The 18914-nt window shown below is 28.7% G+C and overlaps 1 protein-coding gene across 5 annotated transcripts in view; it reads right to left on the bottom strand.

The window, feature by feature from the left end:
* The window catches only part of LOC129960274 (protein inturned-like), a 54191-nt gene extending 38436 nt beyond the window's left edge, over nt 1–15755 (bottom strand). For 3 of the 5 annotated variants that reach the window (XM_056073572.1, XM_056073568.1, XM_056073571.1), the window contains exons 1-6: nt 15465–15755; nt 11216–11694; nt 10993–11078; nt 8160–8225; nt 3306–3428; nt 2910–3022 (exon numbers count right to left, since the gene is read on the bottom strand). In XM_056073572.1, coding sequence (XP_055929547.1) covers nt 2910–3022; nt 3306–3428; nt 8160–8225; nt 10993–11078; nt 11216–11694; nt 15465–15553 — 956 coding nt within the window. In that variant the 5' untranslated portion in view covers nt 15554–15755. The remainder of the gene's footprint in view (nt 1–2909; nt 3023–3305; nt 3429–8159; nt 8226–10992; nt 11079–11215; nt 11695–15464) is intronic. The other 2 variants (XM_056073570.1, XM_056073573.1) reach the window with 2 other exon arrangements.
* Nucleotides 15756–18914: the final 3159 nt, after the last annotated feature.

Here is an 18914-nt window from a genome sequence, read left to right as displayed (position 1 = left end):
GCTTCGGAGATGCTTCGAAAAATGCGTACGGTTGTGCCGTCTACGCCAGGTCTTTGTCAAGGTCTGGTGAGATAAAGGTGTCACTCTTATGCAGCAAATCTCGAGTGGCTCCCATCAAAGAAATTAGTATCCCACGTTTGGATCTGTGTGCAGCGGATTTGCTTTCCAAGCTTACCGTTAAGGTTCTGTCATCCTTGCAACTAGACATTGATGGAGTACATTTGTACTCGGACTCCACTGTGGTGCTTGCTTGGATCAAAACTCTACCTACATCGTTGAAAACTTTTGTGGCTAATCGAGTCGCTAGGATTCAAGAGTATACTAAGAACTTCCAATGGCATTATGTAAATACTGCTGAGAATCCTGCGGACTTGATATCACGAGGACTTTTCCCTTCAAAGATCCAACAGTTGGACATTTGGTGGAATGGACCGTCTTTTCTTTCATCTAGTAGCTGTCCAAACTTCAATGACGATCCTGGTGTCTCAGATGATGAATATCTTCTTGAGGTGAAAAGAACTGCAAAGAACTCTTAACTGAATAATGATCCTATGATTAATCTTTCCATTTGTAATATTTCTAGTTTTTTACAGTGCATATTAGATATAAGTAATAATTATAGTAAAATTGTTCGTATTTTAAGTTATGTTTTCAGGTTTGTCAAGAACCTAAAAGAAGCAGTGAAGACAACAGGTCCACTGAATGCTGAGGAATTGAACTATGCAGAGACATTTTTAATTAAAAATGTCCAAATCCAAGAGTTTGCCAAAGACGTCAGTAGTCTCCAAAAACACCACTGTGTGCCTCCTGGTAGTAAATTAAAAACTTTGAATCCTTTCTTGGATTCTAAAGGATTGTTAAGAGTCGGAGGACGGTTGGGTAATAGTAATTTTAATTTTAATAAAAAGCATCAAATAATTTTGCCAAAAAGCCATAGATTAACTTTAATTATAATAGAACATTTTCATAATAAATATTTACATGTTGGTGCTTCTTCCTTGCTATATCTTGTTAGAGAAAAATTTTGGCCTCTAAATGGACGTAATAGCTGCAGAAAAATCGTTCATCAATGTATCATTTGTTTCAAAGCCCAACCAATTGCACCTTCTCAAATCATGGGCAATTTGCCCAAGGAAAGAGTGTCTCCAGATTTTGCTTTTAATTGTGCTGGTGCCGATTTCTGTGGGCCGTTTTATATTAAGAATAAGGCTCAGCGCAAAGGTGCTTTACAAAAAATTTATATTTGTATTTTTTTGTTTTAAAGCTGTTCATATAGAAATTATTTCAGATTTGACTTCTGATTCCTTTATAGCGACTTTAAAACGATTCATGGCTCGAAGAGGTAAATGTGCGAAACTATTTTCAGATAATGCTAAGAATTTTGTAGGAGCTAATAGAGAAATTAAAAAACTTCATGAAATGGTTAGAAAACCAGAGGAAAAGCTGGCAGGCTATTTAGCTGCAGAAGGTATTGAGTGGAAATTTATTCCACCTAGGTCCCCACACTTTGGCGGTCTTTGGGAGGCAGCTATAAAGTCATTTAAATACCATCTAAAAAGAGTTGTTAAGGAAATAAACTTAACTTATGAAGAGTTCTTAACGGTAATTGTGCAAATTGAGGGAATTTTGAATTCTCGACCACTTTGCCCCTTGTCAGCTAACGAAGACGATTTTGAGGTTCTTACTCCTGCACATTTTTTAATAAATAGGTCTTTAACCTCTTTGAATGAGCCTGATTTGACAAAATTAAAAGAAAGTCATCTCAATAAATGGCAAAAGGTAACTAGACTTGTACAATATATGTGGAAATTTTGGCATCGTAATTATTTAAGTCAGTTACAACAGAGATCTAAATGGATGTTTGACAAAAATAATGTAAAATTAGGAGATTTAGTGTTATTAATTGAAGATAATTTGCCTTGTTATAAATGGGCTATGGGTAGGATAATTAAAATTTATTATGGTGATGATAAGAAAATTCGTGTTGTTAAGATTAAAACACAGTCTAGTACTTGTAAAAGAGCCATTTCTAAAATTTGTGTATTGCCTATGGAACATAATTAATTTGTAATATTTAAATGTTGAAATTTGTAAGTTTTGATTGTTATTTCTTAAGAGATATTGATTATTATGTTTCTTGTGTATTTTTTACTAGATTTGTGTAAAAGCTGCAATATTGTTTATGTTATTGAACATTGTAATCTCTTGAAACCCTGGGGTTTCAAGGTGGGGAGTATGTTACAGCTTCACGCCGATAGATGGCGTATCTGTCGAGTACAAAGTTCCTGTTAATTCTTTTTGTATCAGAACGTAGAGTGTGTAAGAACGATTCTGTGAGGAGACGAGGCATCCAACTGTGAGAGGTGTCCTAATCTGTAACAGTCTACATGAAAAGGCACAAAAATGTGTCCGAAAATAAAATGGTGTTCACCAGAAAGAAATGAGTAATTATTTGTAGAGAATTACAAGAACAACTGCGATTAATTGGAACTAAAGATAACACTGTAGTGTAACTTTAAATTGCAAAGCATTTTACTTGCTTTGTTGAATGATACAGGCAATCAGTGATATACTTAGGGTTCCGTGCACCTCAGAGTGGGTTGGAGTAGTCAATTCATGATTAGGGTTAAGAAAAACTATCAGAGTGATGCTAACAAACTAAAAAACTGGGGAAAATATTTTGCTGGTCACATTTATACCGTTTTAATCGTTTATTGATACAAAAGCCTTATGATGTTCTTAATATAAATTTCTCTATAAGATTAAATCAAAACGATATGATATACTATACGTAGAGATTACATATATTATTTATGAAAACAACATCTATAGTAATTTTTTTTATAAGTCAACATAAAAAAAAAGGCTTTACCCTAATGAAGACATTCATTTTTTAGAAAGGAACTTACCTTAAAAGAGGTGGCGAAGCAATATCAGATATCATATGACTAAGAGTAATGAACATTCCTTTAAGCTGGAAAAGAGGAGTATCTTCACTTGGGTACCTGTAGACTACACCTTCCTTAAAAAATTATTTTAAAAAATGCAATTAATATGAATATATAAATAACAATGAATACTACTTATTTTAATGTTATATATTTCAAAAAGATATAAAATCAAAGCAAAATATACTATGTATGATTTGTCCTGCGCTGAATTTCATACATAACTATGGATCGATTTTAAGACGATAAAAGAGCATTACGTAACTGGATATTGACAGTTAAAAACAAAATAAAAAGAATGCATCCTGTTATTCTATAATAAATTACAAAATAAACATTAAGAAGAGCCCAGCTTACGTTTCCGATAGAATCCTCTTCAATTACTAGATAAAAAATGCCATGAGGAATGCCCAGTAACTGTGATTTCACTTCATCTATTACGTCTGGACTTCCAAGAAGCTCTTCAAGGCCACTATCCTGCTTTTATAAATATATTAATTATAGAGATAGAATAATTAACAGCTTACTGACATCAAAAGTTACATTTATGAACAAAATAATGAAGTTTGGAACAAATATAAGATAGAGTGTTTGTTTATGCAATTCTTTTAATGATGTTATTAAAATAGATTGCTTTTTCTTTGATGTTTCAAATTTAGAAACATTAGCTTGATGAAAGCCTTTAATAATTTCATCATAAAGAAATCATTCACTCTTTAAGATTTCACAGGAAATTGAGAAAATATTCATCAATACGAACAAAAATTGAGAGTTTACATATTTCTGCCGAAAGAAAGGCATATTTGCTTATAGAAAAATGTGACATTTCATTCTATTTCTTAGTTAATAATTCTTAATCTTAATAATAATATGTTGATTAAAGAAAAAATTACGCATAAAAAATTGTTAAGAATTCAAAGCTCAGAAAAAAGAAGCATTGTCTCCTGCAGAAACAGTAGCAAGAATTGAAATACTAATGAATGAAGTTCTCATTGCTGTAACATCTGCAATTTGGCTTAGCATATTAAACAAACAACTTATTTAAACAGATTTTTTTTTCTAGTGACTTAAATCAACTTGGTGAATTTTGCCAGTCAGAAACTTATAATTATTAATTTAATTATATTACTGTCCCATTTGAAACAAAATGATAGCTATTTTAGGACCGTTTTCATAATTTTAAATCATAATAAAAAGAATAAATGACCATTAAAAGATTTAATGTATCCCAAGCCTATATACATGAGAACATGTCATGGAACCAGGTCTTCAACCTTCAGTCTCAAATCCAAGACTCTGTTACTACTATTTACAACCTTCAAAAATAAGATAATATTAAAATATAAAATGCAGGTTTTAAACTCACAGTTTAAATAATGAAATTTTTTTTAATTAAATCTAAGATTGCATTATCTCTAGGATGAAACACAAATACATCATTGCACAAGTAAAACAGGTGATATAGATAAATCTAGTAAAACACAAAAAGATACGAATATAAAATCAAAAGTATAAAGAAAATCAATCCATAAGAATGATATGGAAGGAAATGAAGGTAAAAAATAAGAAAAAATTAAAAAAGAACACTAAATCTGAAATCAAATGGACAAAAAGTACTTTATGATAAATGGTATTTGAGACTTAGTAGGATATTTGATAAATTGAACTGGGCTGTTGAAGTAATCTAAAGAAGTGTACATAGTTTCATATAAATTCACTTCAGGGTAAACAAATCATTTAAGTAACAATAAAACATTAAGCTCCCATTTTAATAAAAGGCACCAAGCCTTTAGAAAGAGAGGAAATTATATTTATGAACATATTTATTAAGCTATGGTTGAATCAACTTAGATAACTAGAATCAAACAAAATATCCTATAATTTCATAGATATTCTGAATTGAGACTAAAAAATGTTTACATTCACTAAGAAATAAATAATATTTTTTCCATATGTATTTACTACTTCTTTCATACATTATTTCTACTTTTCCTATAACTATCTACTTCTTTTATATATATTCCTACATTTTTTTTACATTTTCTGAAAGGTTTTTGTTATCAAGCATATAAGTAAAAACATTTATATAGCATGCATAGTACTAGTTAAAATTAAATAAAAAAATAAAAATAAAAAAATCCATCAATCTCTACAGCAAAAAAACTATATGAAAACATTCATAATTCATACATGAGGGAGTCTGGTTTACATTAACTGTATAGAAAATAATAAATGTTAACAGAAGATACAATTTACGCAGAATTGAAATAAATGTTAAAATATAGAGTGCCCCCCAAAAAGAGGAATAAGCTTTTGTTTCTCTAAATACTGATTCTAGATATTTAATTACAGTTACAAAGTTTCCTTAAATAAAGTAGACAACTATATGAAAACACTTTGGCTATTTGTGGAGGTTGATAGTAAAAAGTTTTTAAAAAATCTAATTTTTATAGGCTCCCTATATATTATAAATTTTTATTATTACATATTTTTATAATGTAAAAGTATCAGTTAGTAAAATGTTTCTCTTACATTCATCTATGCACACACAAGTATCACATTTTTTTCTATGCAATTTGCAGACATATATTTATTTTTAAATATAGAAGAACAAATCACAAATTTAAATGATAACATTTATTTCATAAAAGCAAATTTATTCAATATAGAAAAACTGCTAAATGCAAATATTTGTCTAGTAGCATATCATCCATTCAAACAAATTTGCTAATCACACATAATGTTGCTCAACAAGTTGATGACCGACAGTTCCATCCACCCCGACTCTATATAGGGAAGAGAACAGAGGCATAACTACATAAAATGGCAGCCAGGGCAAATACTAAAAAAGCGCTCTATTCCCCTTCTCTTAAACTGTAATCCTCATAATCTCTCCCATCAAACAAAACCTTATGTAGAAAGAAAGAGAATTGAAGTTAAACCTAAATAATATTTCAAACAGTTTTGAATGGATATGGGCAGGCAACCGATCAATGCATCTTACTTATTCAAAAACATTAATTAAACTTTTTATAAAAATTAGGTAATACTGCATTTATTTATAAAAATGTAGTTAAAATGTATAAAAGCATTTGAAATTATACTTTAGAATGTACTGATTTGAAATATATTTTATATGCGATAAAATTCAGAAATTGATATGAATATTTTTGTATTGATATGCGTATTACATGTGATTATTTCAGACTCCCAAGAATATCAATGCCAGGAACCCCAGCTAATTCATTCGGATCCTAAGGAGATCAGTGGAATGCGCGTTCGTTCTCTATTATATCAAAATTTTCACATGAATAGCTATTCGAATTTTCCATTTAAGCTATCTTTTAAGTGGTTTAACATGTAAATATATCAAACATTTGCTGAGGAAGTTTAGCAACATTTCATTAAAATGTTTCGAAATTATTTTAAAAAATTGAAAACAATTTTTTAATGATATATAATAATGATGCTTCTCAGATACAGTCTGTATTTAATATGCATTGTAAAGTTGTTTTTAAAAAATATATAAAAAATTTTCCAGTGAATTAAATTTTAAAAAACTCAGCAATCGATGCCACAGTCATTGAATATATATATATAAGTGAGTAGAATACTGATTAAAATATTTACTTTTTTTGTTGAACAATAAAAAAATTAACTTAAATTAAAAATTTTTAAAATTCAAAAGTATTACTTTGAAATTAAGTAATTATTGAGAGATGAGAATAAAAACAACATTTAAAAAAATGAAAAATATTTCGAATTTTTATGAAATTTATATCGTACATGCAGTTCCATTAGATTATGTAAATATAGAAAAGTTGCACGATTAATTTTTAAATGTCAGATACTATGTAACTAATAATGATTATTGGTTTAAAAACTAAAACTGAGTGAGTATATCAGATTTTTAACCTCAGAGAAGAATTCGTTTTCTAGGTCAATACTGATACAACGTGAGAGCAAGGAGAGTAATGGTTAGTTACTCTAATTCAAATATATAACGAAATAAATTCATCTCTGCCTTAGAAAGCGGAAAAACATCCGATGAACAATGCGTGTGTAGAATCATGAGTGTAGAGAATATTTCAACTTAAAAATTGGCATCCATACAGTATTCGTATACATGGACAACCACACAATCGAAATCCAGAATTTCATAGCTGGCCCCACCGTAGATAAAATCAAATTCTTCTTTTCTGAGAAATGCAATTTGAACAGACGAATATTGCTTTTATCGAGGAAAAATATTAATTTTCCAAATCATCACCTTTGGAACGGTAAAAATCCATTCTACATACAAGAGATTTATCATCAGTGACAATTTTCTATAAATGCCTAGTGTGGCATTTTTAGAAAAATATTTTGCCCAACAGTACGTTGAATGGTGATCTATACATTCAGTTAGTTTTGAGTGGCATTAAGTTTGCATTAAGAGATGAATTGGCTTGTCAGTAGCTGTAGATCTTTGTCGGCAAATTCAAAAAGCCTATCTTAAGTCACAAGAGATGAACTCGACCGCATATATGCAAATGTTGTCAAAAAAGCGTTAACTTTGTTAGATGCCCAAGATGTTTATTTTGAACAATTTTTAAACATTTCGATCGATGTATTTTCTGACCATAAATGCTTTATTATTTACTGATTCTGCTCTTTTAATAATCTTTCATAATACGAATATTATCCCTGAAAATTAAAGCGTAAATCTCGCTCAAACAAAGATCAGAAGTATACAAAAATAATCTAAGCCAATAAATTTTCCTTCTTTCCGGGAAGATTTTTACAGACTGAAGCATGAAACTTCGCCCCCTTATAGATGAATGAAAGAAAAATATTTTATTTACAAACACTTTTTCGTTATGGGGTTGTACAAAATTTAAATTTTTGTAACTTTTTATTATCTTCCACCACAAGTCAAAGCATTTTCATATATTTGCATACTTTATTTGTTGAAACTTTTCACCAGGCAGTATACATCTAATTGCAACAGTTAAAGAAATAAAAATCTGTCACACTTTTTATGGGATACTCTTTATAATTAATTAAAAGAAAAATGAGGCAAAATTTTGTAAAGAAAAATTAATTCAGCAATAAATTCTTAAGTAAATTGAGAGTAGAAAATCTGAAGAAAATCATCTTGAAACAAATAAACAAACAATTTTCAGATAATAAATTCATTGGAAAGACATTAATTTGATTCATAATACTTACATGATCAGGAATATTGTCAGACTTTAAGGCAGTCTTATGATACGGAGAGGAAATAGTTAATTTTACCTAAAAAATGTGCATTAAAAAATAAATTTAAAGAACACCCATTTTTATATAAGAGATCGAATCACTGATAGTTTATCAAGAAATTAATACATTACAAACTTCCAGCTGCAATGAACAAGTTTATAAATAGAAATGCATCAAATAATAAAATATTAAGAACATACTTAGACATCTAGACAGGCAGGCGTTTGCTCATTTTCACAGTCAACTAATAAACGCCACTAAAACTTTCGATTAAGTGAGAGTGAAGCAAGGAAGTTAAATCAAATTTAAACTGTAAATATTTGCAGATAAAAAAAATTTTAAAAAAATTTCTTCCACTACCTATACATTGCAGTGGAATTAATTTAGTAATTTGCTTATTGTAAAGAAGTGAACACTGTAGCCTCTCAAAAAGTTAAGGTTGGGAAATCCTAAGTGAATTAGGCACTCATCCATATCAACCAACGCATCAACAGGTTTTATTGGACGGGGATGCCAAGCAACGCTATGCATGATGCAAATTCGTCATGAATCAAATACAGGTCCAACCAACGTAGACGGATGAGGCATACCTTTCACGGAAAGGAATGGAATGTTCAATAGGCAAAGCACCTATTACCGGGCGCTGGAAATACCAGATGTTTTACCGACGTTCGACATCAAATGCAGTTTGGTGTGCAATTTACAATAACAAGCCGAACAGCCCAATATTTTACGATGGCACGTTAACGGGTGCACGATATTTACAACTGCTACAGAGCGTAATACCTGATTTTGTGGAGAACTCGTCGTTGTTTAATCTTAGGATTCTATGGTTTCAATATGACGGTGTGCCTGCTCACAAGGCATTTCCAATGAAGTAGTACTTCGTCAAGGAATTCGGAATTGGGTGTGGCGGTTTCGAAGATTGGCCTCCACATTCGTCTGATCTGATTCCACTGGACATTTTCTTGTGCGGATACCTGAAACAGCAGGTGTATGCGACCCCTCCACAAACGTAACAGACATTAAGAGATGAATTATGGACGCTTGTGCTAACGTGACATCTCTGTGCTCCAACGCGTGCATTATGAAATTCAAACAAGGATCCAAATGTGTATTGCAGCTGACGATGAGAAGTTTGATCATCTCAAATAAAGGTATATTGTTAAAACAATTCCCCCCCCCCCTTTCTTTCTTTCTCAAATCTTTCTGTCACTTCACAGCGTAGAAAATCACGAAAAACAAATGCGTTTTTTAATCGTTCTATTCTTCACATTAATGTCCATAGAGAATCTTTTCGTACTAAATCTATGATGCTCAACATCTTTTTAAATCCCTTTTTTCCCCCTATCTCGTTCTATTTTCGAGATAGGAATGCTATTTCCACTGTTTTCCACCAGGTGGCGCCGTAGAAGGTTTCCTTCAGTAGCGCATGGCTTCTTTACTATACCTAGGCATAATTTTTATGAATGTAGCAGCAGCCATTCCGCAGTTACAAGGGTGGCAAGGGACTTTAGTGGGCATATACACATATATAATATGATAGATATATTTTAAATGAATAAAAATGCATTGAGATAAAACTTATAACTGAATTATGCTCAAAAGATATGAGCAAAGGATGAATTCTAAAATCCCTTATGAATTTCAAACAATCAAATGTTTTAAATGCATTTAAAAAGAAATAAATTTCATAACAAAAAGAGTTCATAAGAGTAGTTTACTATAGATCAAAGTGTTTACAGACAAAGTAGAAGAATATTCCAAAGTTGCATAAAGTTTGAGAAAATTTACTTTCTGCGATACTGAATATTTTAAGATAAGTCATGATAAACATTTCAGTCATGATAAGTCATGTTAAACATTTTGGCTCATACAGTCCCACAATATGAGTCAATATATTTGACAAAAGTTTAAAATATGAAATCAAATTTATTAAAACATATCTTGTGAAATTTATACAGAAATTATGCATTTTAATTATTACATTCTAAATAAACAACAAATGTGTAAGAAGATTTAACTTATCAGATTATCAAAAGAAAAAAAAGATAAGCCTAAAGTCAAGTAACCCTTTAAAAATAAAGCTAAGCTTTTTCTTTTAAATTTAACTAGAAAAATATTGGTATATTATTGATATCAACTATGATTTGCATGATGTATATTATTTAAAGTTCAATATATATATATATTCTGAATATCTGTGAATTGAAAGACCATTCACTGTTATGGAACTCAGCTATAGAAATATATGTAAAATAAAAAGAACAATTTAGGAGAGTAATTTAAGACATACATTTTGGGAATTCTGAAATGAGTTTATTTTTTTAAATGAAATGTCCTTTCTTTTTGGCAATAAACTGTCGATTGTATAGAAATATTCGATATAGAAATCTCATTTCTATAGAATGTTTCTTAATTTTTTGTATTGTTTTAAAAGTTTGAATAAACTTGTAGATTATCCCATGCTTGTAATGAAACAAAATTTTGCAGAGAACCTCTTTTACTTAATGAAATGAAAGAAGATATATTTTTAATGAAAGAACCTCAATCATTAAATAAAATACTGTTAGAATAAGCCAAATAACATAGGTGCAATATTTTGTTCAATCTTGCATCATAGAAATAAAATTAAAAATCATAAAATTATTTTAATTAATAATATTTTTGTTGAAAATTAACATAATTAGATACATGTTGGAATGGCTGAAGAGGCAGTGAGAATGTTGAATGGTGAAAAGTTTTAAAATTCTACAAAAATAAATGAATAAGACTATTTCATAGAAAAAGAATGGGATTTTACCCTTGATGGCAATGAAAGTCCTTTCAAAACTTCATCCAGGTTATGAAAATTGACTGTTATATCATTTATAGACATTAACCAGTCACCTAAAAATAAAGCACTTTACATTTAATGGACAAAATTCTTCGGTCATGAAATTATAACTTCACATCAAAATTGTAACACAAAATTGAGCACTAAAAATAATGAATAAAACAGTAAATTAAAGACAGCTGCCACATACCAGGTTTTATATCAGCTACATCATGTCCAAGCACAAATCCTAATACCTTAATTTTATTTTCCATAGGCCAATGACTTGTCACTTCAAACAAACCAAGTTCTAATCCAAGCAATTCTTCACAAAGCATCACTCGACGACCAAGAGTTTGTTTTGTAGAATCCACATCTATATATACATCTCTGGATGGCAATGAAAGAAGTGGATCAAGGAAAATGTTATCACCAAGGTTATTATATTTATTTTGCTTAAGAAGAGGAAAGGATTTTCGCACTTTACGTTTTCGTTTTTTCATCCATTTTTTAAATTTTTCTGCAGGATTTAACTTAGATTTTCTTTGGTTATTTGCTTGATACAAGGATTCTGAATCACAGTTAATGACACAAGCATCTTGATAAGAAAAATGGGTAAAATTTGGCTCTATATAAAATAGTTCACCTCTTGATCCCACTTTTTCTAGCCATGGAAAAAACTGAAGCTCACTGAAAAAAAAGTGCATAAGTCACACCAATAAAAATAATCAAAGTGGTATTCAAATGGAAAGTTTAATATCTAAATAAGATACACAAGTAGTAAAAAGTATAGAAATCCTTTGGAAAACATATTTTTAAAGTTAGATGACTCATGGTGCAAATTGTTTTGGGATTCATTTTCTACAATAATATGTCAGTGGAATAGTAATTTAATCAAAAATGCAAAGCAGTAATGTTTGTTTAATTATATAATACTATCAAAAGATATTACCCCATAACCAGAAAAAAAAATGCCATACTTGGTTAGGTTGATATAAAGTCACCTTCCTTCATTTACATATAATCAATAATTATAAAATAAGATTTGTGTCACATTGTTTTGGAAGTAAGCTAACCAAGCCACAGTAAAAGTTAACTATTAGTAACATGTATCAGTGATCAAATTAATAACATAACTGATAATTTAGGTGGGATCATAAAGAAGAATGTATTATGCAACTGCTAGAAAAAAATTGGTTGCATTTCCTATATTCTTTTTTTATTCAGCATATAGAAATTCATAAAATTACAAAGTAGCACAAAAAGCTCACTATAGAAAAAGTGATGTAAAATGATACCATTAATTGATCATTATCTACATCAAAGGATTAGAATTAATGGATATTGGATCAATTATTGAAAAGATGAATGTATAAAAAAAACTGATTTACTGCAAAGAACATTATCATTTTGCAATATACTAAACTAATTGGAAAAACAGCAAACACTTTCCAGTTGAGTTGATACTAAACAGATTTATACTCATACTTCTGTAGTTAATCAGGAAATATGCTACTGGAAATCCAAACACGCTTACTGCAATAAGCTTCATCTAAAAAGTATAAGCCAATACAAAAATAGGCTCTGCCTTTTTTACTAATACCTTTCACTTTCATTTTTAACAATCTTTTTAATTAGTTATTAGAAACCCAAGTAAGAAAATTTTAAAACCCTGCAACAATCACTTTTACATAAAAAACTATAATAATAAAGCTAAATTCTTCACTTTTAATTAAGCTTCTTTCAGAAAATACATAGGATTAAACAGTTATCAAGATATGCCACAAAATTTATTCTCTTTACCATCTGGTAATAAAGGAAGTTGGATGTTGTATTAGAAATGCTGAAGGTATTTTTAGATATTAATATAACAACATTTTGCAGAGTAATAATAGTATGAATGAATAACTTAAGTGATCAAAGAAATTTATGTTAGTATGGAGTCTAAATACAAAATAGTACATGAAAGACTGTAACAACCATAATCACAAAGAAATACAGAGTGGGACAAGCAGGATATTAAAAATATGAATGACAATAGAAACACTGAAATAATGTACATTTTATTGTTTGATAAGAAACATCTTAAAACACAAAAATTTTAGAATGAATTTTCTAGACAATAAGATATGGGACAACCTAATTTTTTTATTAAATTTAATAAATATTTCAACAAGAAACACACATACACATAAAGAGAGAGAGAAACATTTGGAATGATTCAGAAAGGGCAGTAAGGGGGAAAAAAAAAACACTACAAACGAATGCAAAGAAAATCTTGAAAAATGAATTATGTTTTATGTATTTTAACATTTTAAATGAAACTTCAACTGTACCATGCTCATTACCTTCAATGAAGAATGAAAGAACTTGTTATCTAGGCTCTGTCTAAATGGTATTTACAATAAATAAAAATGAATAACAAAGGAATATCAAAAAAACCCACAAAAACAAGAGCTGCACAGAAGAAAAAGTTATAGAAACTATTTTGAAGAAAATGGAAGCAGCTACATTAAGAAACTTTGCATAGCTAAATATTCTGAAAACATACCATGGTCCTTTAGATTGTCCAAGTTTGACTGAGGAAAACTTTACAAATAAAAAATAATGCTACAGATACGAACAAAAAGTAATATTATTAAAATGAAGTTTGGAAGATATATGGTGAAGCTAGTATGCATCCAAAGAAAATTAAAAAATTCACATTTTCAGATCAAATTCTTTTTTTTTTTTTCAACATATAATTTATGCTATTTATAAGCTTTGAAATTTATTTAATGCAAGGAATTCATTTAATGTTTATATAAAATGGCATTATGGATAGTAAAATATACATAGAACATTTCCTCCAACTAGTAGTATAATAAAAGTTTTTTTTTCTTTCTTTGAAAATAGGTAGAATCTTAATAATTTTGAAAATCTGCAAGAAATGCTTTACTGAAAAAATTAACTATAATATTATCAATTTTACAGCATTAAAAAGAAAGACATAGCAGAGTTATACAAACTTCAATTACCTAGTTGAATTCAAATTTTTCTCCCTAATTAAAAGATTTGAATAACACATTTATTATTTTAAGCTATGTAATTATATTCAAATGGAATATAATTGAGCTGCAAAATCATATGGCATCAAAAAATTGTTTCAAGTAAACAAATATATAACAGATTAACATATTGCACAAAAAGTAATTTACTATGATATCTAGAAAATCTATTTCCACTCTAGTAAGAGAAAAAGTTAAATACATTTCATTTCATTTCATATTTTTAAACAAAAAGGCAGAATTCATTCTAATTGGTTTTATCTTCATAACATCATTCACTAACATGCTGTAAAATCACAGAATTCTCAAACCGAAGATTTCTTAATTTCTGAAATTGTTATTACTACTCAAATATGGGCCTTACAAATACAATTACTTAAAAAATATGCAAGTGCCATTTTAACATAAAAAGTAATAAATTATTAACTTCATTTGTTAATTTAATTAACAAGACAGTATGAGGGGGGGGGAAATCAAAAGAATAGGAGAAGTAACTAAGGTGATTCATTCAATACTGATAGCATTTTATAAAATTATTCTTTGTCAACATAAAAAAGATTTATGATTTTCTTTTTAAAAAAAGCTTATTGCTGTTTCTCCTTTATAAAAAAAAATAACAAAATTTTGATCTTTATGAATCAAATACTGTAAGAATTCTGACAGTTTTTGCAAAAAGCATGTTTCTTCAAACAGAGAATAATTTTTTAAAAGAAATTTGTATTATAAAAGTCATTTAATATTGTAATTATACTGTAAAATTAAAGGATTTTTAATAAAACTGAAAATTTTTAAGATCCTGATAGGTTTAATTTGTTCTGGTCAAATACTAAATATAGAAATTACTTAACAGAAGAAAATTTATGCAGTTTTTTTTTCTTTTTTTATTAAATGAAATATTAAAGCTAGTATAAGAATGCAGCTTAATAATGAAACTGGCTATATATTTAATTATACATAATATTATATATTAAAGTATTTGAAAATATGACTAATATTATCAGGTTCATATCTTGGCACATAAATATCAAACTTCTTACCAAAAAAAAAAAAATTATAAAATATTTATATTGATATACTTTTGTTTCAGATGTTCAAATATGTTACAGAACATATAAAATGTATTTTGGCCTGTAATGGTATATTCCAAAAGTTTATCATAGTAGAAAAAAAATGTAACTCAAATGAAGGAAACTTGATTACATTAAATTGTACATATTTCTGGATATACGAATATCTTTCCATATATTGTCTAGATAATTTAAAACTTTAACATCGGCCAAAATTATTTATCCGAGTCACGAAAGCAAGAGAAAAAAATCCTACCCACATATTTAATGCAACCACATATTATAAATAGATACCTGTAACTTATAATTCAAAGAATTGAGAAAAAAACAAGATAAAATGTCATACTCATCACTTCCAGAATAACAAGAAGATCCGCAACTTTCGGAATCACAATATTCCGATGAACATTCTGAATCATCTAGGTTTTCTGCCATTATTTAAATAACGGTGGTAAAAAATTACTAAAAAAAATGTATAATAAATTTCGTATACTAGCGGCTGAATGCACAGTAAATAATTGGTGATAAATGAAAATTTATACACAAGAAAATTGAGCACGCTTCACTGAACACCGCATAACTTCAGGACACAAACAAATCCACGCGCTACAAGCTTTTTAAATGAAAACAAAGTGTGCAGTAGGTGTCAAAATACGATGAATCGCTAACCGCGCATGCTCAATAAGAAACCTCTACTAACAGATAGCAACGAAATGTACTCCTTGTACGCAAGTGCAGTTTAGACTGGCTAAACTAATGGATAAAACAACTTAAGCCATGGAATTTTCAATCCGGACGGTAACTATTAATCGTAAACAATTAGTTGTGCAGCACCTGGAACTGATCGCATCGCTGAGTAGTGGGAAATTGGTCCCCATTAGCCGATTACAATCGTTAATGCAACTTACATCCAAATACGAAAAAGTAAAATCTAACCTAATGAAAGCTTATAAATCTTTGAAAAGTGAAGCCATTTCTTAAGCCAAAATTCATCGCATTGAATTCAAATGGTATTATAACTGCTATTTTTTTTTTTTTTTTTTTTTTTTTAATTTTCTTCTGTAATTGGGATCTGATAAAAAAAATTTAAGTTTTCAAATTTTAAAAAAAATATCTTTTTTTCTTTTAAAATTTAATTGAAGTCTTCAATTTTGGATACAGGGTAGCGATTTGGTACTGTGATATCATTTAAGCGGTAATAATCTTTACATGCTCTCAGAGTGTTGTCTGTTTTTGCAACTAAATGAAGTAGGCTTGTCTATGGTGATTTAAATGATTTTATAATATTGTTTTCAAGCAAAAATTTGAACTCTTGTTTGGTTATTTCTAATCCATAGGATCTAATTGTCTTGCTTTTGAATAAACTAATTTTCCATTAGTAGTTATATAATGCTCAGTATTGTTTTCTCTTTAAGAATTTAGTAAATCATGTTCTGTTATTTCCGGAAATTGTGTCAAAATATTACAAAATTTATTATTTCTGTTTAAGATGCTTAGATTTGATTCATCTTCCGATGAATAAAATGTAACTGGTGGTATAATTTTATCAATAATGTCACCATCAATCAATTTTTTATTTTTTAAAACATCAATTAGTAAATGAAATCAGTTAAGAAAACCCGCATTCAAAATATTTTTACTAACTTTGGCTGTGATAAATGGTATTTGAAAATCGCTGCGAAGTTCCAAATCAAGGGTTATAATTTTGCGTTCGAAACAAGAGGATTTTTGTATAATTTGCAGTGGAATTTAAAGTCAAAACCAATTTGACATTAAACGCGGCTGGAACTTCTTTTTTAGAAGATATGGTTATATGATTTAGAGAGGTTAAAACATTTTGATAAAAGAAATTAATGAATAAATATAACTATTCAGCATAACCAGATATGTTCCGTAATTTATTTAATACTTATGTATTATTTATTTATGCCTTTTCAAATAGATCCCACAAGCAATTTAATTAAATAATATAAGAAAATTAAAATTAGCTACGTCACTGACAAATAAAAATTAAGAAACTGCACAATAATTATATATATGTGTGTGAAGAGGCTTTTTACATTTTTAAATTATTTTTAATCCATCGAAAAAGCATAATTATTTACAAGCAAAGACGCGGACATTGCGCGTTCGCCACAGTGCGGCACAAAAAGCAGAAGAGGGGAAGAAGGGAGAAATAAATTATCCCTCATCTTATATAACATGAGATATGGATAGAGAAAATATTTCTTCATAGTGCTAATATATTAATAAGATTCTGGTAGGGATTTCTGACGCATGTCAATCCCATGTAAGGGAAACACAGGGATCTTTTAAAAAGAATGTGCTTACTGGACAGTTTTTTACCCCTTCACGCGAGACGTGTGAAAGTGTCGGCGTTTAGCCGATTCAGCAATTTTATAAAACTTCTCTTGAATTAATTAAGTAGAGATAGTGGAATCGGATCAAGAAATAAGAGAATATTTTAGAATAAAGTTACTATGGGCTAAATTAAGATAAAATCTTAAGATAAAATTAATTAATTGAAATTAAAGTTTAAAATATCATTACAATTCCCCCCCCCCACTGCAAGACGTGGAAGTATGTCGGGGCCCTCGACACACAGCCTTACCTTACAGTGGTGGTACGAAAAATTAAAGAATAAAAATTAAAAATTAAAAAATTAAAAATTAATTAAATTAATTCAAGTACGAAAAATTAAATTTTAAAGGCATATTAAAAATGATACCAAAGTTTCCTTTATCTTCACATTAGAAAAACATTAATACAGAAATCCCATTCATCATTTTATATTAGAAATATAAAGCAGACCAAGAATTATAATTGTGAAAATATTATATAAAACCTTAATAATCAACAGTAATAACAAAATATTAAAATTTTAAATAATTAAGTGCATAAATGTATTCTTGTTATTATTCTGTAGTTCACTTAATTTGGTGAAAATAATCTGACAGTCTTGCTTATATTATTCTTAAATGCTAGAAAGTCTGACTCAACAAAATTATTAAATTAGAAATGAATTATTAAATATAATATCAGTATTATGATTTCACCCAAATGAAATATCAGTATAGATAAATTAAGTACTTTAGCTGTAAATAAAAACACAAGATTCAAAACTTCAGGTAAAAAACTTGGATATGAAAATAATATTGCAGAATTGAAATATTTCTTATCAAACACATGGAACTGAAACCATAAATATAAGATTCAAAAGTATGTAATGAAATTCTTGGAAATGAAAATAATACTTGTAAAATTGAATGGTTTCATATAAAACTTTGGAAATTTAAATAATGTAAGATTCATGTATTTCAAATAAATAATTTGGAAATGATAATAAGAATTGAAAAATTGAAAAATATCAAATGAAAAACCTAGAACCAAAAGGTATAAATGCAAAATTCAAAGATCTCAAACAAAACACTTGTGAATGAATATAACAAACGCAAGACTCAAACTACTCTTATAGTATTTAGAAGAAGAAAAAAAATATGTAATATAAGAAAATATTTGTATTTTGTAAAAAAACAAGTATTTGGACACAGTGATAATAGAGGGCAGCTCAATAACTGTCAGAGGTGCAAAAATTTCCCCTGAGGTATTCACTACATTTGTCTAATTATCATGTGCCATTAATTATTAAGTATATAAGAATCTCGGTATGTTACATTTTTCGTTCACAAGGTCTGTAAGCATAATTTTTAAATAATAGATTAGAAAAAATTTAATTAAATTGGGGAAATCATTTTTTCTTAGTTATTAATAGCTTGCACATAAATTTCAAATTCAA

The sequence above is a fragment of the Argiope bruennichi genome, chromosome X2 (genome assembly GCF_947563725.1).
Source record: "Argiope bruennichi chromosome X2, qqArgBrue1.1, whole genome shotgun sequence".
Classification (NCBI taxonomy): domain Eukaryota; kingdom Metazoa; phylum Arthropoda; class Arachnida; order Araneae; family Araneidae; genus Argiope; species Argiope bruennichi.
This window is presented reverse-complemented; position numbering and strand designations above follow the sequence as displayed.